Here is a 26,161-nt window from a genome sequence, read left to right on the forward strand (position 1 = left end):
TTAACAGTAAATAACTAATATATATATATATATATATATATATACACACATATATATATAACATTCACGTATATAATATTATAATGCAATAATAAAAAAATATATATACATATATAGTTTTAATTGGATTGGATTACCTATAATCCATATCCATTTTGTTTAAGTAACGGATTATCGGATTTTTTTCTCAAACCATATCCAGATAATCGAATCTGATTTAGATCGGATTTTGATCCGGTCCGTTGACAATTCTAAATACAGAGCCATGAGCTGAACCATGCAGTAAGCAAAAATTAGCCAGAATATGTCACATCTTTGTATTCGTTCTGTCACAATCTACAATTTCTCTCCTGCTAGACCACATAAAAATTGCAGCAGCCAGCAGAAAAGGCCAGTTTATTTAGAATATCTCAGGCCAAGAGTATAAAGACCATTGAACTGCACCGTTAGCAGCTATATAGGACCATAATCTGCTAGTAAACAAGCAGTAAAAACACAAATGATTTCTATCCTCCAACTTATTTCGACGAAATACCGCTCATATCTTTTATAATGTCGATACTCACCAACTAATTTTGAGTAAGAAACCTGTTATCCATACGATAAATGAATGTTGTTTTGGAATAGCATCTGGAAACCAAACAATGTCAACCCCTACCACAGTACTTTGTTTAGGTCTAATCTTCTCTTGAGCAGATCTAATAGTAAATTCACCCAAAGTAATAATGTTAAGTTATCCTCATTGGCAGTATTAGGGAGCCAATTTTGAGGGGAAAGTTGGTTTTGAAACCCAAGTAATGATCTCAATCAATCTATTTCATATTACTACTTAATCTGTGAGTAGCAAATTAGCAATTGAATTCTATATGGCTTATGGGGTTTTACAGGAAAGTTCTGGTTCGTAAAGTAAATTACAGGGAAGGTGAGAACTGCTGGAATAAATTAATATTCTATATCTCAAAATCAGATATGAACGCTTAAAATATAGAGTCAAAGATGAATGTCCTTTTTTAGAAAATGCTATATTTGAACTAGAATAACAGCTTGCTGAGGTTAATTCTTGCTTTTGTAATAAAAAATAAATAAATAAAAAAGAAGAAGAAGAATAGCACAAATTTTTTTACATTGCTCATTAGTGAAGTTTAATCAGCATTTTCAAGTGTCAAAAGCAGCAAAACTGGAAATAAAGGTTGCTTATACACAGATGGTTTTGCTATATTCAGCTCTTAAGTATAAAAAGAAGCAACATTGAATTGAACATCTCAAGCGACAACGCTGGAGGCATGTTATTGAAGAACCTGCCTTACCACTTTCCCTCTCTCTAAAATAACTATCAGAGTCTAAATATTATCCGTCGACAAAGCATATTATGCCGTCTAAAGAAACAGAAATGAAAGTAAAACAAGCAGGTTATGAGCAAAGAGAAAGAGGCAGCACAATGTAATGAGAAAAATAGAAGGTGCTTTGTAATATGCATAGATCACATGACGCAGAAATTGCTACTCCAACAGGAATGTAGCTACTTACTAGTATGTGATATTCTAAATGTGAATTGTTGTGAAATATATTAAAGCTACAAGATTCTAGGATCATTCTTGGTCATTCTCACATTATAGATTGCAAAGGATAAGATTGTTCACAAATTCAAAATTCAAGACATTGGTAAAGAAAGAGTTAAAAGTACCTTCTACAAAACTGTGCATAACAACAAAGGAAAAATAAAAAATAAAAAAAATACTGTGCACAACACTAGTAATATATGCCAAATGAAAACACAAAAACTTTACACATATCAGCATAAATTGCTAACAGAGCCATTTGAACAAGACCAACCAAGCAGAATTGCTGGTAAAAGTGTACATACAGAAAATTATGCAACATCAATGTACAGTTCAGTTTTTTCTTTAGGGTAATCCTCATGTGCATAGAGGTGTTTTTTTTTTTTTAAATATTTTTTTATCTTGTCCTTTTTTGGAGGGAGTTTGAATTAGCATGCATCAACAAGGCACCAGCATCAACAAAACTAACTGACTTCTCAACTCCCACACTTTCATTCCAAACCAAAAAAAAAATCGAAAGAAGATCTTGATAGCTAAGTTTTACTGATTCCCCTTTGTTCTAATTGATTTCGAAGCAATAAAATTCAGCAGCAAGGGGCCAATACAAACTAATACATGATTCCCAATTTCTTTTCCCCCTCAGCAATTAAATCGTAAATATTTATAGAGAGTCCACAGAGGCAGCTTAGTCTTGGATGGCAAATTTGCCCTAAACGAAGAGGTCCTTCAGTACTCGGTATCAATATCCAGTCCTTGAGCAGTATAGGACAATCACTTAATACAATACATAAGTATTTCAAACTATGGAAACAAATTAAAAAAGAAAAAGAAAAAGAAAAAGAAATATTAATTAAAACCAACCGCATGGTAGAATTTAGTGAGGAGTGAGAACAAGTTATCTGCCTATGAGTTAACTTCTATCTACTTGATCATCCCAACTGTGAATCTGATGTGGTATATTCAAATACAAGTTCCTATTAGAAACTAATTCAGGTTCCTGTTGTCTCTAGACAACATTTTCGGGCTTGAAATCCCTACATGGCACAAAGCATGCGTGTTCACCAATTCTCTGATTCATCTGTTTCTAAAGCAGCAATAAAACTCCTTTTCTTATTAACTTATTGGTAATAGATTTGTTCAGTCCAAAGGGTAGTTCACACAAAGCAACAACAAAACACAAACTCAACTTATTTCCATCCCTTGTGATGGGTAGGACCGTAGGAGGGTGGGTATTAGAAATGGCATGCAATAATTCGTAGCTACATGAACAGTTTCCTACAAAGTAATTCAACCAATCTCCAAGAATAACCAAATCTAGTCAGAGTGAACTAAGCTTATTGTGAATTTAGTCACCAGCTAGTATGTAAAAAACAACTTCACAATGATATCCGATAATCGTCGATATTGTTATTCTAGGTCACGGAACACACTAAGCCATTATCAAATTAGCCTTCTAGCAGGCCAGATTTTTGGAAGCTAAGCCCTAAACACATATGATGAGTCAAATACTATCAATTAATGCAATATAATTCATCTTATTTCAATCTGTATATAGATCAAATCATAAGCAGAAAATATACACAATAAACAAACCAACTCAGTCATGAATGCCCATACATATATGTTCCAAGATTTCTCCTTGGCTGCACTCAACATCATATTCCATTTCCTTTATTCAAATTCCTCCAGCACGCAGGAGAACCAAACCAACCAGCAGAAGCTATCATATTAATTCAGTGATAGTAGCGACCAAACCAACTTAATCTCCCACCTGACTCACATCCCTCTTCATCACCTCTACTGTGAATCCACCATAGAAGATTCGTAAGTGAGTTCCCATCATCATGTCCATTTAAGTTCCTAATCTTTTCCAAAGCACTGTCTTTGTTGTAAATCCCTTCCAAGGCATAGACAAATCCCTTCCAACCCTCTCCAACCCCCTCCCTTCCCAAAGCAGGCACTGTCCATTCCACAAGCTCTTTTGTAAACCCAACATCAGAAAACAAAAACTCAGAGATTGGCAATAATGGCAACAACTGAATTCCCAGCCTACACTCCTTCCAGTCAGGTGGAGCAAACCAAAGCCCGCTGTCCCTTTTGTTGGACCACAAAACACCCACCACCCTGTTCTCCCTGGTGAAATCTTCTGCATAGATCTTGTCCCCCTCTCTCACATGCCACCAAGTTTGTGCTGACAAAACCTCCATTGCTGAAAGTGTGGATCCAGTGGCAACCAGATGGGTGTCCCCATAGGCCAACCCCATCAAAGCTGCTGAATAATAAGCATTCACCGCCTCACTTGTGCTCTCCTGGTTTCGCCCATCCGCAAATTCAGTCAGCCCTCCAGCCCAAGAATGCAATTTCCACAAGTCAAAACATCTCAACCGGGGATAATTTGAACTTGTTCGCCTGCCCAAGTTCATGAAATCTGCCATAAGCGAATAAGCCTGAGGCCTATACTTCCTCCCCCATGCTGGATCAATCTTGGCAAGGACTGCAATTGCATACAGAAAGTACCCCAGATGATAATGGTGATCATTATAGACTCCAAAACCAAAATCAGCCCCAGAATCCAATGAACCTTGTTTAGTCACAATTCCACCCCACTTTTCATCATACAAGAAACCATTTGCCTCAAAAGTTCCATCTAGCCATGGCTCAATATTATTTTTCAAGTAATTCCGGATTGCGGGAATCACCTCAGGATGACACACCTCTTCAGCAATCAATGCAAACCTTGCAGCTCTTGCAATCAATTTCCCATAAAAATAAGATGATGATGTTGATATTGTGCTTGGATTTAGGCCCTCGACATCCTTACGAAGAGCTTCAATGATTTCAGGATATGATTCTTCTTTAATACCTCTATTTGAATGCCAAGTCAGTGAAATTGGTTCACTTTTCAGAACCCATGAATCTCCAACAACACCAACAAGCTCACCATCAATACTTTTATACTTGAAATCGCCCAATACAGTAACTTTGCAATCATTAGTGGAAAGAAGCTGAAGATGGAGAGGGTGAGCAAGCATGAGCAATTCTCCCCAACCTTTCTTATCCCATGTGTACTCCAAACAAAATGGTTTCGCTAAGACCGCATCACCGGAAACCGGATAACAAGAACTGCACCGATCAAGGATTGCTTCGTACCTTGGATTGGAATCTGGCAAGAGGGCAATCCGGATTACGCCTGAAAAATTATCAGAACTTATGGAAGACATGTCATGGCTCAAATTAATGGGCGAAGAACTATACAAAAGCCATGTTTGGTTATTGTTAAGCTTGATGGTGTATTTAGTGAGAGAACTGTTTGGAGAGAACTGAAGAATGGCATGAATTGTTGAAATGGAAAGTTTAACCTTGCCTATGGTGTCACAAGTCAAGAAAGGGCTTCCCCTGACGAGAAAGAACCTGAGATTGCTAGAAGGAAGATCCAAAGTAAGACTGAGATCACTGTATGAAGAGACCATATGGGTCGAATTGGGATTGGTGTTACTTGATGCAGAGATTGTAAGGTCCTGATTGATTACTTGGTAGGTGAAGACAGTGTTGGAGAACTGAGATGGGTAGGAGAGAGAAAGTGAGGAGTGAGAAGATTTGATGAGATATGGGTGGATGTATTCAGGTTGGTCACCATTCTTGAGGACAAAGTTTTGGAAGAATGAGTTGGTGGGCAAAGGGTTTGAGAGGAGGTTGGGAGAGAAGAAGCGGGAAGGGTCAGGGAGGACAGTGGATTGGGTTTGAGGGAAGAGGAAAGGATGGGTTTTTCCTTTGTGGGTTTGTCGTGGTGGTGACATGGTGGTTGGTGGTGGGGGTTCTGGTGGAGGAGAGGGAGAGGAAGATGGTGGTGGCTCTGGTTGTTGAGTTGGGGGTTTATAGGGTTTGCGAGGCTTTTTGAAAGTGTTGTTGATGATAATTTTGACTCTTCTTTTGATTTTCTTCAACATGATGAGACAAGTATTATTTATATTAAATATCCAAATAATAATAATCCAAATATATATTATAGACACACAATATCTGTGAATTCAATATAGTTTGTTGGGATTTGGTGGATGGAAAGAGGCAGGAAATAGATGATGACAGAGTGTATAGACCGTATTTGCGGAACCCTTGACTGAAATTCAGGATGAATTATGAGAGAGAAGGGAGAAAGAGGTGTTTGATGGGACTGGGGATGGTGGGGGTTTGTTTGAAGAACGGTAAATGAATGACCAAGGGTAAGAAATGTGGATTCAAAGGGAAGTTGGAATCGGGGGGTATGGGTTGCAAGGCACCTAAGGGCCAAGGCTAAGAAACTGAAAATGTGAAGGAAGGGATAACAAGTGGAGTCTTCCAACCTTTTGGGGTGCAAGAAAGTAATATTAGAAACTTTTTGTTATTCTGAAAATAATTGTCAAGTACTCAAATAATAAAAAATTATTTTTTGATAACAGATATTTTTGTAATTAAATTTTCATAAAATAATTTTTTGTACCATTTTTTTATAGGGGTAGACAAATAATAAAAAATAATCCAATTCAATTCGATTGGATCGGATTGCTATATTCAAGAATCGGTGGTGAATTAAAAAAAAAAAATTGAATCCGTTATTCACAATCGGATCGATCTGAGAGATTTATATATATTTTCAAATAATGTATTAGTTAATGATCATTTAAACACATGAATTAATGTTAATAAATTGAAATTTTATCTATTGGGTTATGATTAAAAAATAAAACAATATTGAACTATTTAAAAAAAAAACCCAATCCACGGATCTAATTCGATTCGTCATTCTACGGATTCGATCTGTTATTCTACCGATAGGTGGTGGATTAAGATTTTTTCAATCCGATGGGAGCTGGTCGGATTAGGATTGATGACTAATCCGATCCGCGGCCACCCCAAGTTTCGGAATTTCAATTTTAAAATAAAAATTATTTATGAAAACTAAACTAAACAAGATCACACAAATTTTTTTCTTCTTCTTCTTTCTTTCTTTTTTTTTTTTTGTGCTTTGACTTTTGAAGATTGAGAGATATCATTAAACTAGAGTCTTTGATGATAATAAAAGGAATAATAATATTTCCAATTTTAAATTAAAGTATGGGTTCAATGCCCTAGCCATTTTAAAATTTGACATTAAAATATTTTCTGGTGGCTGGGAATAGATCAATCCAGCTTTATGAATGGTGCATTATTTGCTATGAATATGGAGGAAAATTCGGTGGAAGCATTGCTCTTACTTTTTGACATTAAAATCTGTCTGGTTAGTAGGAATTAGTCCAGCTTTATGATTTATGCATTATTTGCTATTAACAACGAGGATTAATATAGATTATTTGTTAAAAGTATAGTTAATTCAAAAGGATATATTGTTAATAGTATTATGTTAAATTTAAATTAAGCTCTCTTAATTAGGTAGCTGATTCTTGGAGTAATAGAACGGCATCAAGAGAATGAATGCTCCTTGAGTCCATCTTTTCTTCCTGTTGAGATGAGATGGGTTTGTTCAACAATCTATTCTTTTTGCTCAGCACAAGGTTGATCAACCCTTTGCTTTTGTGCTTCTGCTTCTTTATTCATCCTTTGGCATTTGCTTTTGTGAGGTTATTTCCTTACTTTTGGGCTCCACTTGTAGTGTGAAGGGTGGTATGCCTCCAGCCTCACTTCCCCTTACTTTGTAAGTTCTCTTAGCTTTCAATGCACTTTCTTACTTACATTCTTTCGGGGTTTCTTTTTTTTTTTTTCTTTTTTTTTTTTAAATAATAATTAAAAAAAAAAAAATCTGAAAACAAGGTGCTACCATGATACGGAGTTGAGTTTAGCTTGGGGTAAGGAAAGATAATTTGGCAAAATTATACTAAAACAACTAATACCGAGTCCAAATATCTAAAACATACTCCTATCCTACAAAGAAGTGTCGAACTTTTATATTTTTTACTGTCTCAAAATAATTGTCCCAAATTCCCAATTCATAATACAATGTATTACTATTTTTTAATATTTCTAATTTACTCTTTTTGTCTTGAGGCTTAAAGTTATAATAGCAAGTGGACCCTAAGTCATATAATTCGCTCAAACCACGGGCGCTCCATCGCTCCGCGCGCAAATTAGCGTTTTGAGAGCAAATTCGCCAAAAATTCACGCTCTCATGTTTTTGAATTCGCGAATTCAATTTAAGAATTCGTCGGTTTTTAAAGTTCAATTCAACGAATTGTATAAGGTAAAATCGCGTATTTTGTTCAAAAATTCGACTACTTTTGACAATAAATTCACAAATTTAGTGTGAATCTTGAGAAATTTCGATTTTACTTGTGATACCCCCGGATTTCCGAATGCAGGTTGGCCAGGCCCACGCCCGAATACCCGAGGATATCAAAACAAATTGATAATAAACGAACACAGAGTACAAAAGAATAAAGAAGAATAAATAAAATGCTGACAAGAAACTAAAATGATAATCTAATAATAAACCTCAGAATATATTTCCATTAATTAATAAACTCTTCTGATACAACTGATCCTCCAAAATACAACTCGGGAATCCATACTGTGTGAACACCTAGAAAATCCAAACTAAACAAATGACAGCAATAACTGTCTAAATCAGGAAACTGAATTGTAAAGGAACTCCTATATAACATCAGAAGAATGAAGTAGACTGATACCCGTTCAGCACGAACAACCTTTACTCCTGACGAACACCTGAAAAATAATGGTGGGTCAGGCCCACAAACAAGTTATACTCTACTACAGTCCAAGCAGAGATCCGATACACGTATACATCCTAGTCAATCCAACAGTAACTAGTAGTCCGTATATATATATATATATATATACACACTAAAGGAACCTCACTAGACTATAGAGTTGTCTCAACTTGAATAGTAGGCAACATGCAAAACGCACATATAGTGGGCATGAGTACCTAGACCTACCAGGGTACACAACTACACTATATCTAGATACACATCCCTGGCAATATACGCATCCTAACCACTGATCCTGAGACTCAAGCTCATGTCATGGCACCATACTTATATATATAAAATCTTGTAACCATCCTATTCAGTATAAATTAATCCTCTATAAGTCATTCAACTTGTTCAGCTGACCTGACTTGAATATAAGTAGGACTTAACATTTTAGTTAATCCATTCCCTTATATAATAAATTAATCCTCCATAAGTCATTCAACTTGTTCAGCTGACCTGACTTGAATATAAGTAGAACTTAACATTTTAGTTAATCCATTCCCTTATATAAAATAGGTAGGACTTAACTGATAAGTTAATCCGTTCCTAGAATGCCACCGTCCCATACCGGTGCATTAAATCACACAATTCAACAATTGATGTAACGATTAAGGAAATACATCAAACAATCCAGAAATAACTATGATAATATGATATCAAGTTATCACAAAATATGAATGACTTATTATTTATTTAAGTTTCCTATATCATATGTCCTACATAAACTAAATCTTATACATATGATGATATTTTATTATACCGTCAATTAAGCATTCTCCATATCCAATTCATCCTACGCATTTAATCTTAATTGTTAAAACATATTAAAAGATTAAATTCATTCGTTTGTTTAAAACATTCAAATAGTAAGCATCATTATGATTGAGTCTATTTAAATTTATTTAAACCCAAACCTAGTTCCTATTTAATGTTCAGGAATCCTAGGCATGTTTCTACGTTCCATCATTCCACAGATATGAAATATACATAATTTAAACATGTAAAAATTTACACCGGAAATCAAATCAAAATTATGCATTTATCAATTCATAACACAAGAACAGATATGAACCAAATTCATAAAACCTATGTTCTAATCCAATTAAACATGCATAATTATTTAATTTTATGTGTTTAATAAATCCTGGAATATCCTAGGCATGTACAGAAACACGAATCAAATGGAAAGAAATAGAAGAAGAACTTGCCTTAAACTTTCGGACTGAAAGTTAAACTTCTTCTTCCTTGATTTTCTCTCTAAAGGGTTTTCTCCTCATTCCTTCATCTTTCTCCTTCTCTCTCTAACTCTCTCTCTCTAGAATATATTACGTGATATATTTTCACTCCTTTTTCAACCTATAGTTGTGTATTTATAGGCTAAATAATAACCCTATTCTTTTTTCCAATCCAAGTCAACTTAATAAAGAAAAATAAAAATATTAAAAAGGTAACTTAAAATATGTTACGTATATAATCTATGTATATCCTTATTAATTAAATAAAATATATACATTAGATTATTTATTAATACTAAAGTTACCATAATATTAAAAGGTAACTTAAAACATGTTACGTATATAATCTATCTATATCCTCATTAAATAAATAAAATATATACATCAGATTATTTATTTATACTAAAGTTACCATAATATTAAAAAGTAACTTAAAATATGTTACGTATATAATCTATCTGTATCCTCATTAAATAAATAAAATATATACATCAGATTATTTATTTATACTAAAGTTACCATAATATTAAAAAGGTAACTTAAAACATGTTACATATAAAATATATGTATATCCTTATTATATAAATATATAAAATATATACATCAGATTATTTATTAATACTAAAGTTACTATAATATTAATAAATTACTTTCCTTTTTATATATATGTGTATACATATATATCTATATATATATGTATACAACTATCCATGGGTAATTATCCATACCCATCCAACTTCCTATCCAAGTAGTTCATGGGACACAATTAGTTAGCCCATTACCACTAACCATAACCATAAAATAAAATAAAATAAAACATTTAATCATTTAATTTACAATTAATTATAATTAATCAAATACATCATTTAAGCACACAATCTAATTAAACAAATAATACAAATAATACCTAGATAAAATACAAATAACACATAGATAAGTAGCCAATTAATCAAGTAACACTTAATTCAATTAAACACATAAACAATTAGTCAAATAATCAATTAAACAATTAAAAAAATACAATAAAAATAAATAAATAAATACCGAGACTATCCTTTTAAAATTAGGGGTATTACATTCTTTCCCCCTAACAAAAGGAATTCCGTCCTCGGAATTCGCCCTTACTTCCTTTCATTATTCTTCCATTATGCTTGGAAACTGTGAGCGAAAAACATCCTCTTATTCCCAAGTAGACGCAACCTCACTATAAGGGCTCCACTTAACTCCAACATACCAAGTGGTAGACAGGGTTCCTATATTTTAAGAAACACAAGAATCATACGATGCGTAGGTTGTATCAAATAACAACGTAATCCTCCCATGTCGACAAGGGAATGATCTACATACCTCCAAGTGCCATAGAATATACGCACAAACTCCTATGCACCCAGAGCTAATAATTTGGTAACGCTAATTCAGAGGCGACTGCCTCAATTGTGAAACACAATCTTCTAAAAGTCAATGTAATAAGTAAAATTTACCTTTCTCCAAAAATCGCCTTCTTCCTACATAGAAAACAGAACGAGCAAACTACTCCCTGATAGAAAAACTCTAGTATACGAGTTCAACTATTTTCAACATCCTACTGTTGCCTCCCAACCGCGCGCAGTTCAATACAAAGGGAAGTATCTCTTTCCGACATATTTTTAAATGAAGTCAAGGTCTGATTGTACAACCCATACTTCCATTTCCAACCAACAAATGAGAGGTATGCATTGTGAAAGATACAAAACCTCCAAAGTTGTCACACTAACCTCCTTGTGCCAACAATATCACAGTTAAAATTCCGACAAGTGAAGTAAACACTTCCAACTGTCCATGAAAATCTAGGATATACATATAATACCCCGTAATTTTAAAGAGTGTATTTAAATTAATTTTGTGTTAGGTTAATTTTTTTTTTTTTAAAGTGTAGATTTAATCACCTTGTAATTATATATGTTAGATTAGTTAATTAATTTTATTTGTTTGTGCATGTAATATTGATTTATGTTCTATATAGTATAATGATTAGTTTTGAAATTTTTATTGGTTATGTTTTAGATTAATTATTATTATTTAATTAAAGTATTTAATTTGTATATAATAATAATAATAATAATATAATAATAATAATTATAAAAGTTTATTATTAATAATAATAGTTATAATAATAATAATAGTATTAAACCAATGTCATGATGAAATTAGAGATTATGATAGGATTTCATCAATGTTTATGGGTGGAATTGAAGCCATATGGTTGGGAAGGTGGTTAGTAAATGTAAAAATTAGATATTTGTAATATTTATATTATATAATTTGTATATAAATTAGCTAGCCTACCTTAGAAGGAAGGAAAGGGAGTTAAACACAAATTATAAATTCTAGTGAGCCATTGTAAGAGTGTGGAAAGGAAGAGAGAGAAAGAAAGGAGCTTGGACCGGTGTAGGGAATTTACCCGACTACGCGCAACCGGCGGATTTATTTTAAATCCAAAAAGGCAAGTTATTATCTATTTTTCCCCTTTGAATCCATAAATTAATTGTTTAAATTATTTAGATTATGATGGAGCATTGAGAGCATGCTTAGATTTTAATAAATGATTTTTTTTAGTTTATTAAATTAGTGGATTTTTAATTATTTAGGATGGTAGATAATTAGTTATTATCCTATGAAGTTAAAAATAGCTAAAATATTTCCTTAAGGCGTTAGGGATTTTTTTTAGAATTTTTAGGAATTTTTCGGGCATTTTCTGCAATTTCCGGCGAGCCTCCGGCGAGGTTTCCGGCCACCGGCAGTGAAGAAGATGACCGAAGTGATCCGGTGTGATGCGGCGCATGGTAGGTTAGTGCGCGCGTGCATCCTGGCCATTGGTAGAGTCTGATTGATCCGGTGCATCGCGGTCCATGTTACCGCGGTACACCCGGATCCGTGAGCGTTGGATGGAGGGAAGGAAGGTGGATCAATCCAGTGTAGCGCGCCCACATAGAAATGGTACAACCGACCAACCAGCACACGCCGCGTCATCAGGATGCATTAGTGCGCGCGTGGCAGCGCGTGCGCGCGCGTGGGAGGTTCTAGACGCGCGTGAAGGCGCGTGTAAGCGCGTGCGCGTGTGAGAAAAGTGGCGGCGCGTGTGGGAAGCTCTGGGAGGCGCGTGAGGGCGTGTGTGGGGTCTCTACAGCTACTGGAAATTACCAGAATACCCCTAGGGCCTGTTTTGTAAATTCCAAAACCTTAAACTTGGATTTTTAGGTACTGTGTTGGTATTTACGGGTTTAACGGGCCACGAAATTATTATTTTAATACCCGTTACTTATTCTTATGGCCGATTAATCTTTTCTAAGCATTTATTGGCTCGTTCACAATACGGATACTAATGTGATTTATTTAACGACATTGTTAAATATAAATAGTGTTATTATCTTATTAAATGGTATCAACCATTACTGTTAAATTAAATAAGGCCATGGTTTTAGTCAGATAAATTATCCATGATATCTTATGGGATGTTTATACTGTTAATTGATATATAAACCATGATTATTATGCTGTGTGCATTTCAGGAAATAAATGGACTGTTTAATTATGTCGCATTTATATTATATGGATGTGTTGCCATATAGAACCATATGAGCTGGCTAATAAGTTTAGACTCATTTATACCTTATGCATTCGTTGCGATAGACAGATGTGTGGCTGTCGGGGTATGTGGTTTAATATTATTGGCATGTGTTGCCTAATTAACATACTCAGTATATTTATTAATATTGCTAGCATGTGTTGCCTAACTTATATGCTCAGTATATTCATCAGTACTTTGCGAGGTGTTATCACTGTGTAGTTCGTTATAGTCTGTGTTGTCAGTACCGTGCACCATGTATAATAGCTGATTTCCCGGGTAGGGAAAGGCGACACTTAACCACCTAGTGTGAGTCTAAGTGATCACCGTCTATTCTGGTTGAGGTCATGTTATACATTGGATAGTTCCCTTAGGATGTATACAGATATAGTACTCAACCGATTCATAATGATTAATTTATTTGATTCTCTGATTTGGGTCATAGTAGAGATGACTTGCTCGTGGGGTTGACCCACCATTGTTGTTATTTCAGGATACGGTCAGCACCCGTTCCAAGGTTGAGGTTAGCAGTGTGGGACCACCATCCGAACTCATCTACTCTTACGATCCAGTTCAGGGTAGAAGTTTTATGTAATACTTCAGTTTCAGTTTTTATTTACTTTTGACGTTGAACTCTCAGGGTTATATTTAGGGATCCTTGACATAGGATTTCCAAGTTGTAATGAAGTACGGTATTAAATAAAGGATGGATGGATGTTGTATTATTTAGTGTTCCTTTCCTGTCTAAATTCTTTTATTATCATCATTTTGTATTCCATGCTTGTATATTGCCAATTGTTTTTGATATCCCTCGTTTTTCGTGTATAAGCCTGATCAACTTATGCGTGGAAAATGTTGGGGGTGTTACAATACACCTCAAACATATCCTTTATAGTCTAATTTAATCTCTCGATTAACTTCTTCGTCTATAGATATGAAGTAGAGCTGCTGCTCCAAAATCTTCATAAAGCTCCTTCGAAATAGCACTTTGCATCCATTAAAATGAACATCCACATGTTATAATACCACTATCACTAAACTATAGAACTACTATGAAGTTCTAAAATAAGCATCACTTAAATTTATGTCCTCAAGCGATATTTCTCAATCCACTACTCGGATTCCATATGGAAAATTGAAATTCCAAATCGACCGTCAATCCTTCCCATCGACCGTCACTCCTATTTAATTTAACTTCCATATTTGTGATAGGAAGTGACTAAAGATTTCTATGATATCCGATGATCAACTTTCCACCTTTGTAGCAGGGTTTACACTTAGGGCAATTATATATGCATCCTTATCCGTATCTATTCACCAAAACTGACATTTGATGTCATGATGTACCTTCTAACCGTTTAATCACACCAAGAAAAATTATAAATTTTTCAGCTCATTCGCCCTACCGTCATATCATTATTTACAGAAACTACTAAATCCTCCTCGAATACCTTAAACTCCATCTGAGTAAGGTAACACTGTCTCCAAGGTCAGCTCCAATATTCAAAGTTGACCTTCTCAACTACCGTAGTAATAACAAGTGTTATTATTACACCTGCTATAAATGCATCTAATAACTCAACAATTAACCGAAAGATTTAAATATTCTATCGTTTGTTGAGAGCATCCATTCACATCATTGCTTCCACCAGACGGAACTTGATATAAAGTGTGAATCACCACTGTAATCCATCTAAACCGTCTCGTGATCCATTCTATTCGTGTGAACTAAAGTCCTACCAGTTCGAAATAGACAAGAATCAAGTTGACCTAATGTATCAGTCAACCAATATCCCATCCAGAATCCTAACCCTTGTGTAAAATCAGAATTCCCGCAACTAAATCTGTAAAATGCTCTCTCATTTCCACTTTAGTATAGGAAATGGCTGCAAAGGATCTAGTGATCTTTGATGGTCCATCTCTATTATCTAATAAATATTAGAAGAACTAAAAGTTGTGAAACTCAGTCCGTGCATCCTCCATCCAATTTGTCTATAGAAAGTACCGTTAGTCCAGTACCACCAGCTTTTGTCTGTACCCAACGTTTAAATTGGAGCGTCTTCAAAAGCGAATTCTGTAACTAAATCTATCCACCACTGATCCGTGATAAATTTACCGATATTGAAAATCAATCAGTAATTCCATTTATCAATAGTCAACTATGACTTTAATTCAACAAAAGTCAACAAACTACAACCTTTCCATGCATACCATGCACCTCATCTTTATAAAGGTGTTTGGTCTCACCATCTTGTCTTTAACACACCATGCTTCTTTAAAACAAGTTAATAACAATCCGACTTCTTTGTCTATCTTCAAAAGAATATGAAATCCTTCCATCCTCTACATAAGTTATCAATTTCCTAGCAACAACTAATTGTTGCAAATTGTGATCTAAAAAAAAAAAAAAAATTTCATATTATTTATGCAAGTGAATAAGACTTAGTTTCATCCTCTATATACAATACCGGCAACTCCTCCTAGTGACACGCCCTCACGAATAAAATTCTTGATTAAGAATAGACTGATGAATATTTATTCAGTCTACTATCCTCAATCGGTGTCATTCTAATAAGTACCTAAACCCGTACTAAATCCTCCTTTCGACTTAGCAACAACTTTCAGAATTTTTCAAGAAGATGTTCAGCAAATCTGGCACCTCAGATAAATCATCGTGGTGTTACAGTGATCATTATTTACCACTACGTTACGCATACCGAAACATTAACAATTACCAATATCATGGTGTTGTAATATGATACGAATCTATACCTAACGTAAAGTATATCAAACAAATCGTTCTAGATTGTTTGACTCGTAATCATGGTTTAATTATCCCATCCCAAAACACACCATAATGACATATGTCCAGGTCCAATAGATTGACTAGATTTATGTGTATCTACCAAATCCTACGACCATATGCTCACAAATCTAGCGTAAATAACGCTATTAGTCCATGTTATTAAAACAATAGTTAGCTGATCACATACTTATGTCCCCAACTAAACTACATACCATTAACCAGAATAATCAGCGAAAATAAAACACGTATGACAAACACACTAGCACAAAATATACTCCTACTTAGGACATCATTCTTTCTAGAAAAGAAAGTCTCCTTTGAAATCAACTTTACCAGATTGTTTCACAATTTCCTTTTATAATTTTGTAGGTAATCATCCAACCTCAAAATATATCCTTTAAACATAGCTTAAAAGCAACATATGTTTGTCTAAGCAAATACTAAGGGCTTAACCCTCATCCTCCCTATACGCAGAATGTAAACTATCTAACTTGGCTTTATAAAGCGAATTAGAACGTCACAACATAATACCAATACCTTCCTGAATGTGATACAAAATCATACGTTTCGTTCTGATATGAACTCCATCAAATCCCCAATCTTCTGAAGAGTACTTCTTATATATCTCTTTTAGAGATGATAAAAGAGTTTAATTATATATAGATTGATCAATACCAATTCTACAAATAACATTCGCTATACAACCAGCAAATAAGATCACCCTCGCGCGATCATCCATCTTCCATATGTAGTACCTTTTCTCTTGGATACGCTGAAATCTCCTCCATTAGGATCCTCTTTGGACTCCTAATCCCCACTTGTCTCCATTTTGAGATCAACTGAAGTCGTGTTGGCCCCAATATGCGGTGACCTATCATGCACATCTAAATCATTCCTTGGCTTATACTTTAAAGTAGCTCCAAACGAACCTAAACATTCGATCCCTAATTCTGCCTTTGGGCAATGAAATCAATAATGTACTCTTTTACTCCTTTGGGTCTTTATCGCTGTCGCCTTAGACCCCATCCTTTACCTAGTGCCAACCATTCTGTAACTATAGAATATAATTGACATTAGCTCTTCCTAACGAACCGTAAATAGAGTACAATGAATCCTAATACGGGCTCTAAGTTTTAAGAGACGCAACGCGGAAGTCACATAACAAAAGACACTCCTAAGAACACTTGAACCTGGAGTGCTCTGATACCAACTGTGATACCCCCGGATTTTCGAATGCGGGTTGGCCAGGCCCACGCCCGAATACCCGAGGATATCAAAACAAATTGATAATAAACGTATACAGAGTACAAAAGAATAAAGAAGAATAAATAAAATGCTGACAAGAAACTAAAATGATAATCTAATAATAAACCTCAGAATATATTTTCATTAATTAATAAAATCTTCTGATACAACTGATCCTCCAAAATACAACTCGGGAATCCATACTGTGTGGACCCCTAGAAAATCTAAACTAAACAAATGACAGCAATAACTGTCTAAATCAGGAAACTGAATCATAAAGGAACTTCTATGTAACATCGGAAGAATGAAGTAGACTGATACCCGCTCAGCACGAACAACCTTTACTCCTGATGAACACCTGAAAAATAATGGTGGGTCAGGCCCGCAAATAAGTTCTACTCTACTACAGTCCAAACAGAGATCCGATACACGTATACATCCTAGTCAATCCAACAGTAACTAGTAGTCCGTATATATATATATACACACTAAAGGAACCTCACTAGACTATAGGGTTGTCTCAACCTGAATAGTAGGCAACATGCAAAATGCACATATAGTGGGCATGAGTACCTAGACCTATCAGGGTACACAACTACACTATATCTAGATACACATCCCTGGCAATATACGCACCCTAACCACTGATCTTGAGACTCAAACTCATATCATGGCGCCATACTTATATATATAAAATCTAGTAACCATCCTATTCAGTATAAATTAATCCTACATAAGTCATTCAACTTGTTCAGCTGACCTGACTTGAATATAAGTAGGACTTAACATTTTAGTTAATCCATTCCCTTATATAATAAATTAATCCTCCATAAGTCATTCAACTTGTTCAGCTGACCTGACTTGAATATAAGTAGAACTTAACATTTTAGTTAATCCATTCCCTTATATAAAATAGGTAGGACTTAACTGATAAGTTAATCCGTTCCTAAAATGCCACCGTCCCATACCGGTGCATTAAATCACACAATTCAACAATTGATGTAACGATTAAGGAAATACATCAAACAATCTAGAAATAACTATGATAATATGATATCAAGTTATCACAAAATATGAATGACTTATTATTTATTTAAGTTTCCTATATCATATGTCCTACATAAACTGAATCTTATACATATGATGATATTTTATTATACCGTCAAATAAGCATTCTCCATATCCAATTCATCCTACACATTTAATCTCAATTGTTAAAACATATTAAAAGATTAAATTCATTCGTTTGTTTAAAACATTTAAATAGCAAGCATCATTATGATTGAGTCTATTTAAATTTATTTAAACCCAAACCTAGTTCCTATTTAATGTTTAGGAATCCTAGGTATGTTTCTACGTTCCATCATTCCACAGATATGAAATATACATAATTTAAACATGTAAAAATTTACACCGAAAATCAAATCAAAATTATGCATTTATCAATTCATAACACAAGAACAGATATGAACCAAATTCATAAAACCTATGTTCTAATCCAATTAAACATGCATAATTATTTAATTTTATGTGTTTAATAAATCCTGGAATATCTTAGACATGTACAGAAACACGAATCAAAGGGAAAGAGATAAAAGAAGAACTTGCCTTAAACTTTCGGACTGAAAGTTAAACTTCTTCTTCCTTGATCTTCTCTCTAAAGGGTTTTCTCCTCATTCATTCCTCTTTCTCCTTCTCTCTCTAACTCTCTCTCTTTATAATATATTACGTGATATATTTTCACTCCTTTTTCAACCTATAGTTGTGTATTTATAGGCTAAATAATAACCCTATTCCTTTTTCCAATCAAAGTCAACTTAATAAAGAAAAATAAAAAAAATAAAAAAGGTAACTTAAAATATGTTCCGTATATAATCTATGTATATTTTTATTAATTAAATAAAATATATACATTAGATTATTTATTAATACTAAAGTTACCATAATATTAAAAGGTAACTTAAAACATGTTACGTATATAATCTATCTATATCCTCATTAAATAAATAAAATATATACATCAGATTATTTATTTATACTAAAGTTACCATAATATTAAAAAGTAACTTAAAACATGTTACGTATATAATCTATCTGTATCCTCATTAAATAAATAAAATATATACATCAGATTATTTATTTATACTAAAGTTACCATAATATTAAAAAGGTAACTTAAAACATGTTACGTATAAAATATATGTATATCCTTATTATATAAATATATAAAATATATACATAAGATTATTTATTAATACTAAAGTTACTATAATATTAATAAATTACTTTCCTTTTTATATATATTACTATAATATTAATAAATTACTTTCCTTTTTATATATATGTGTATACATATATATCTATATATATATGTATACAACTATCCATGGGTAATTATCCATACCCATCCAACCTCCTATCCAAGTAGTTCATGGGACCCAATTAGTTAACCCATTACCACTAACCATAACCATAAAATAAAATAAAATAAAACATTTAATCATTTAATTTATAATTAATCAAATACATCATTTAAGCACACAATCTAATTAAACAAATAATACAAATAATACCTAGACAAAATACAAATAACACATAGATAAGTAGCCAATTAATCAAGTAACACTTAATTCAATTAAACACATAAATAATTAGTCAAATAATCAATTAAACAATTAAAAAAATACAATAAAAATAAATAAATAAATACCGAGACTATCCTTTTAAAATTAGGGGTATTACATTACTCCCAACTTAAATAGACCACATAAGGTTAATTATATCAAAAAGTAATCAATTTAATTTAATTAAATAAATTCTGTCCTTTATAGATAAAAATCAAATAATATAAGTTATATAACAATATACTTATTATTTAATAATACTTACGTAACTTACCTTCAATACTTACGTAACTTACCTTCATTAACTTTTGGGTTTGGAAGTTTAGATATTTCATGTTGTTTTAAAGTTTAGCAGTAGAATTTGCAAACTGAAGTATTGTTGTCTTTTTCTTTTACTTTTATTTTTGAACATTGCTATTTCAAAGACACAATGATTGTCATCTTGAGAGCTTCAAGCAGGTTAAATGTATAAAAGACAATACTTTTGAACATTGCTTTTTTTCTTATGCCCTATTCACTGTTATATTTTTATTTTATAAAACAACTTATTTGATTGTCATATTTGTTAATTTATGCATTTTTATAAAATAGGTTATATTAGTTGTAATGGACTCATATTTGATTCACTATTCTGTCTTTTTATTTGCATGAAATTTATTTAAAACATATATTTATTATTATAAATTAATATTTTATATATTTATAATGTGACGCTCTAACAGCGCTTTCGCTCTATGGACCCATAACAGAAACCTATATTTAAAATTTTATTTTTTATTACTATAATAAAAAAAAATATATTAAAAACTACTCTCTTATAAGTTAGATATCCAAAAAGAGACAATTTTTATGTAACAGACGAAGTATCACTTTTAGTGCATTTTGTCAACCCCACAAATGTGTATGGAGGTTATGCCACACAAATGAGACACACCTTGCCAATGCCAATGCGTAGAGAAATTGCACCACACAAGCAAACATGTGAGCGGTAAGATCCGTGAGAAGGACTCGACATGATGTCCATTTGGCATGTGAAGAGAGTTAGTTCTAAGCTCTTCTACACCTATGCTGAGAATTGTAGAGTATCAGAAGATTTTAAAAAATTGTAATAATATATAGAGTATAAAACATTCTATAGAAGTTGAGACTTGTATAGTGTTGTAACTAGAGTCTAGAGTAAATCCTAACCATCCTCCATCAGTGGGGAGGATGTCTATATAAAGGGAGCAGCCTCTTATTTGTAAACATGAAGGTCTAACTGTGTGAGTGCTCCCTAGAAGTAGAGGGTGTGACTGATGATTTTGTAAAACAATTATAACAAAATGTTAGTTCTTTGGCAATTTAATTTTTAAAAATATACAATACAGTATTATTTAGGAGGGAGGTTTAGAGTGAGTATTGACCAGTAATGCAATGTTTTATCAGTTTTGGGTCAATTCTTACTAATAAGAATGGACAGTAAGGTAAATCACCTATAATATAATAGAAACACAAATTGTGATGGTTACTGATGATAACATTGCCACCACCAGAGTTGTTCTTCACTGCTCCACGTTTGCAAGCCGCCACAACATTTTACCTTGAAAATAGCTTTAATACCTCTTGTTTGGTAACTGTATTGCAAGCCTCTATGCCATTCCTTTAATGTATAAAATTTGTTGAAGCTCAAACAACGAGTACTTTTGTTGGCCTCCTTGCTTATGAACATTGAAAATATACAATTCTAAGAAAAATTTAGTTCAATTCATATTATACACACACTTGTGTAAGAGAGGGAAGAAAGAAAAAGAGTCCCGATTTTTTTGAGGCCTTTACCGTAATTTACTAATACACTATCTTTTTTAAAAAAAATTCATTATAAACTAATGGTTTTAACTGTAAGGTCAAAAATGTAAATTTATATTGATTCACTATGCTCAAACTACCCATTTGGACCTTTCTGTATAATTATTGCTCCAACTTCGATATAAGTTTGTTTAATTTACCCAAAATAAAAAATATAACGAAAGCAAATCTTTACCTTTATGATTAAGACTATGAAAATGCATTCCGAAGGTTCATCACGTGCACCGTTCTTATTATTATTGAGTCTTTGGAATCAAGTTCAAGTTCCTGGCTCATGGACTAGTGGACTACCACCACAGCTCAACCCAAGTGAAGAGAAATCTTCGTTGTAAAGATGGTGCCACCACACCTAATTTTTAGGACTTTGTTGGAGTGGCTCGTGCATGTAGGCTTGGGTCTTCCATTTGGGCCATCTTGAATTTGGCACCTTGTGGGCCGATGCAACTAAAGATTGGGCATTGTAATACGTGACAAAAATAAACTGCATGAGTGGCATTAAGAATGATCGGTAAGCCTTTCCATTCGATTTGTGGATATTAAGGGCCCGTTTGGCATGTGATATTGTTTTTTTAATATTGGTATTTAAACTTGGGCCCATATCATACTTGAAAAGGCTGATATTAATTTGGAATATTTCATAACATATCAGATTTTTTGTCCCAAACGCATATCATCAAATTGGCGATATTGTGTGTTTTGGTATTGTAGCGGAGGAACTAAACTAAATGTTTGAATTTTTCAAAACAAATTTTCGTCATCAAACATGGTTTCAATTTCTATCCAAAAACACTATTACAATAAAACAGTTGTTTTGGTATTGACCAAAAACATGATTCCTAAAACACATCGTATGCCAAACAGGCCATAAAAATCTATGCTACTAATTACAGTAGTTGTTCTTCTGATATCACAAAATATATAAGACATGTTTGATTTGTAACTCTGAAAACAATTATCAATAATTCAGAAAACAGAAAACTGCTTCTCAGAGAATAATTTTTTTATTGTTCTCCCAAAACATACATTTTTATAACTGAGTTTTTAAAAAATAGAATCAAGCAGAATTTTTGTACAGTTTTTTATTTTCAGTTCTATGATAACAGAATAGAGTTACAAATCAAGCAGGCCCTATAAAAGACAGTAATGTAAAAACAGACATTTTTATAACTGAATTTTCATATAAAAAAAATCAAGCAAAATTTTTTTTGTACAACTTTTTGTTTTCAGAAATTGTTTTCAGAGTTACAAACCAAACAAAATTTTTTTGTACAGCTTTCTGTTTTTATAAAATTGTTCTCAAAGTTACAAATCAAGCAGACCCATAATATTTCATCATTCAATTTCTCTTAAATAATGTTTTATTTATATTTTTAGTTCAATATGACTTTAATTCACAAATTTTTGCAACAGTTTGTAATCTTGATTTTTAGTTAGTGTTTTAGAGTTTAGTTAAATTAGGTGGTTGTGCGAGTGAAATTCCCATTTTTCTAATAAATGGTTCAAATCATTTTATCAACCCGAGTGTTCCATTTCAAAAAAAAATTCTTTTTGAAACCACCCATGTATTAACATAATAGTAGAAAGAGTACCATGCTGTGTCTAGACTTCTAAGGACTTAGCTTTAGCCATGTTAAGGGCTCCACATTACTGGTTGATAGAGAATCAAAGTGGATTTATCAATATAATTACGAAATGCTATTGTTTTCTTAATTTATTCTGAAGTAATTTGTCAGATCATGCACCATTCTTTCTTAATTATAATGAAAAAGTACAGCTGGTCGGATGAACAACTCGCACACACTCTCCTTCCAAAAAAAATATCAATACGCCAAACATTAGGCTTAGATTTATACAAAAACAAGAAAAACATTATTTCGGTCCCAATTTAAACTCAAACTGGGCCAATAAAATGAGTCCGAGACCAGTGTCTTTAAGTAATTGGGTCAAATGGGCTTGGCCTATATTTTGTTGATCTTGATCCATTATAATTTTGTGTATAATATTGCCATTACGACATCATTATCAGCAGCAATAACATTTAGTTGAATTTATGGTAATTAATAGTCATACCCGCCAGTATATTTGTATAATTCAGGGCAGATTGAATATATAGTAATTAATAGTCATACCCGCCAATATATTTGTATAATTCAGGGCAGATTGAATAATTTTACTAGGCATTGTATATTATAATTTGATCAAGTTGCCCAAATCGCTTGTTACTTGTTTACCTAGGTTTCTAATTCCCCAAAGTAAAAGCCATCCAGAATCTAAGGCGGTAATTAGCTCTAAGAATGGGACATTAAATTAAAACTAATTAGTCTTCAATTAAATTCATGAGTTTATTGTCACCTAGGGGTGTAGTGACGTTGGCAGGAATCTGAAAGGTGAGCGTGTCTTTTGGGACTGATACATATGCTCTAAGAAATAAATAAAAAAAATTCATGAGTTTATTTAATTTATATAACATGAAGTCAGCCATATATTGATAATTTATTTATTTTTTAGTCCTTGTAAATAATTCTCATAATGCTCTTTGAAAAATTAAAATTTTTTCTTTTCACTTTGAAATGAGGGGAGATATTATCAATTGGTTAGGGGCTTAGTAGGTATGGATTTAGCCACTTTACAAAAGCATTTCTATGGATAAAATGACCTTGAAATTCCTTCCATTTGATATACGAAGTGTGCTTTGGAAATTGAAAAATATATATATGGCAATGCGCATAAAAAACTAGTATTATAACCTTCAATTATAAACTTTTACAAGGGATGTGAAATGGTGCATTATTTGCCACTAATATCAAGGAATCGTATATTATTTGTTAACAAATATGAAAATCTATTTTCAATTCTAAAGGAAATTTTTAATACTGTTATTTACGTTACATTTAAATTAAGATCTCTTAGGGTGGCTGATTCTCGCAGTCATTTGAATTATGAACTATTGAAAGATTCTAAAAAAATTGAAATATTATGTAAAGCGAACATCCTGAAGTAGAGACTTATATAGATATTTGAGAGTGAAGGATTTTTTGTTTTTCATTGGAAAGAATTATTTTAAGGATCAACTTCTCTCAAATAATGTGTTTTAATTAAATTTTTTTTTTTTAGTTCAATATGATTTTAATTCGCAATTTTTTTTGCAACAAAGTGTTTGTAATCTTTATTTTTAGTTTGTGTTTTGGGGTTTAGTTATATAGGTTGTTGTGTTACCTTTGTTCAAGTGAGAATAGTAAATTTTCATTATTGTGCACTATTAACAATTTCTGGTTCATATGCATTTATTTATTATTATTATTATTAAGGGGGAAGATACTTTTGCATTCATTTTTTTTTTTTTATTACTTTTTTTTTTTTTTTTTTTTTTTTTTGTGGACAAAGAGAAGTAGTGGTATCTCAGGTATTACAAAAAAAATAATACCCCAACCAATCATTTAACGTTTAAGTAAGAAAATGAACCAATTATAGATTGTGTATTCCTACTGTCTCTCTGGAATACTGTCTCAGTTCTCAATAAGCATATTTTTACTTATGTGTCAATTTTGTGATTGACCGTACCGACATATAATAATTTTTCCCCTATCACGAGAAGACAAAAAAGGATATGATTGGCTGGGGGTACCACTTAGGATATGGGATTTCCTTCCTTTTCATTAATTATCTTTTCCTCTGCCAAACTTTCCTTCTACTTACCTTTTGCGTTTAAATTGCGTAGGATACAAAAAAAAAAAAAAAAAAAAAAAAAAAAAAAAAAAAGAAGAAGAAGAAGAAGAAGAAAAGAAAAAAGTGTTGAAACAATTTTTCGGAACCAAATAGACTTAAACTGGGTCATTAGCTTGGTCTAGATCCAATTTATAGGTTAAAAATAAAAATGGGTCAAATGGGTTTGGCCTATATCGCAACTACCCTTCAGAAAACTGGCTTTGCCCATTATATATTTCTATTTCTGCAATCTATGATATCTATCTGTCATTTCTCGTTCTTGTTATTGACTCCATTATAATTTTGTGTATTAATTTGGCAAATAGGACATCATTATCAGCAGTAGTGTCAATTAGTTGAATATAATAAATTAGTCATACCCACCAAAATATATATATATATATATATATATATATATATATATATATATAAATAATTGATGGCAGAGTTAATTATTTTTAACATGCATTTAATATTATAATTAGAGTAAGTTGCCCAAATGGCTAGCTACCAAGTTTTCTAATTCCCCCAAAGTTAAGCTATTCATCAAGTCTGTTATTATAATCCAGAATCCAAGGCGGTAAATAAATCTAACATCACTAATTTCACTTATTATATAGTGTGACTCAAAAAAGAATGACACTACCCAAAATTCATGAGTTTATTTATTTATTTATTATATATAATATGGATTCAGCCACTGGTCAAAATGACCTTGACCTTCGGTTAGATGTACTTCAAGTGTGTTTTATAAATTACAAAATATATATATATATATATATATATATATATATA

At 32.6% G+C, this 26,161-nt stretch overlaps 1 protein-coding gene across 1 annotated transcript; it reads right to left on the bottom strand.

Annotated features, from left to right (window-relative positions):
• Window positions 1-3,074: 3,074 nt before the first annotated feature.
• On the bottom strand, window positions 3,075-5,812 carry LOC132283591 (glucan endo-1,3-beta-D-glucosidase ARB_01444). The gene has a single exon (XM_059785570.1). The coding sequence runs from the start codon at window positions 5,504-5,506 to the stop codon at window positions 3,293-3,295; it is 2,214 nt and encodes a 737-aa protein (XP_059641553.1). The 5' UTR covers window positions 5,507-5,812; the 3' UTR covers window positions 3,075-3,292.
• Window positions 5,813-26,161: the final 20,349 nt, after the last annotated feature.

This window comes from Cornus florida, unplaced genomic scaffold (assembly GCF_030987335.1).
Source record: "Cornus florida cultivar Cherokee Brave unplaced genomic scaffold, ASM3098733v1 CherokeeBrave_3.0.0_Hap2_Chr11, whole genome shotgun sequence".
Classification (NCBI taxonomy): domain Eukaryota; kingdom Viridiplantae; phylum Streptophyta; class Magnoliopsida; order Cornales; family Cornaceae; genus Cornus; species Cornus florida.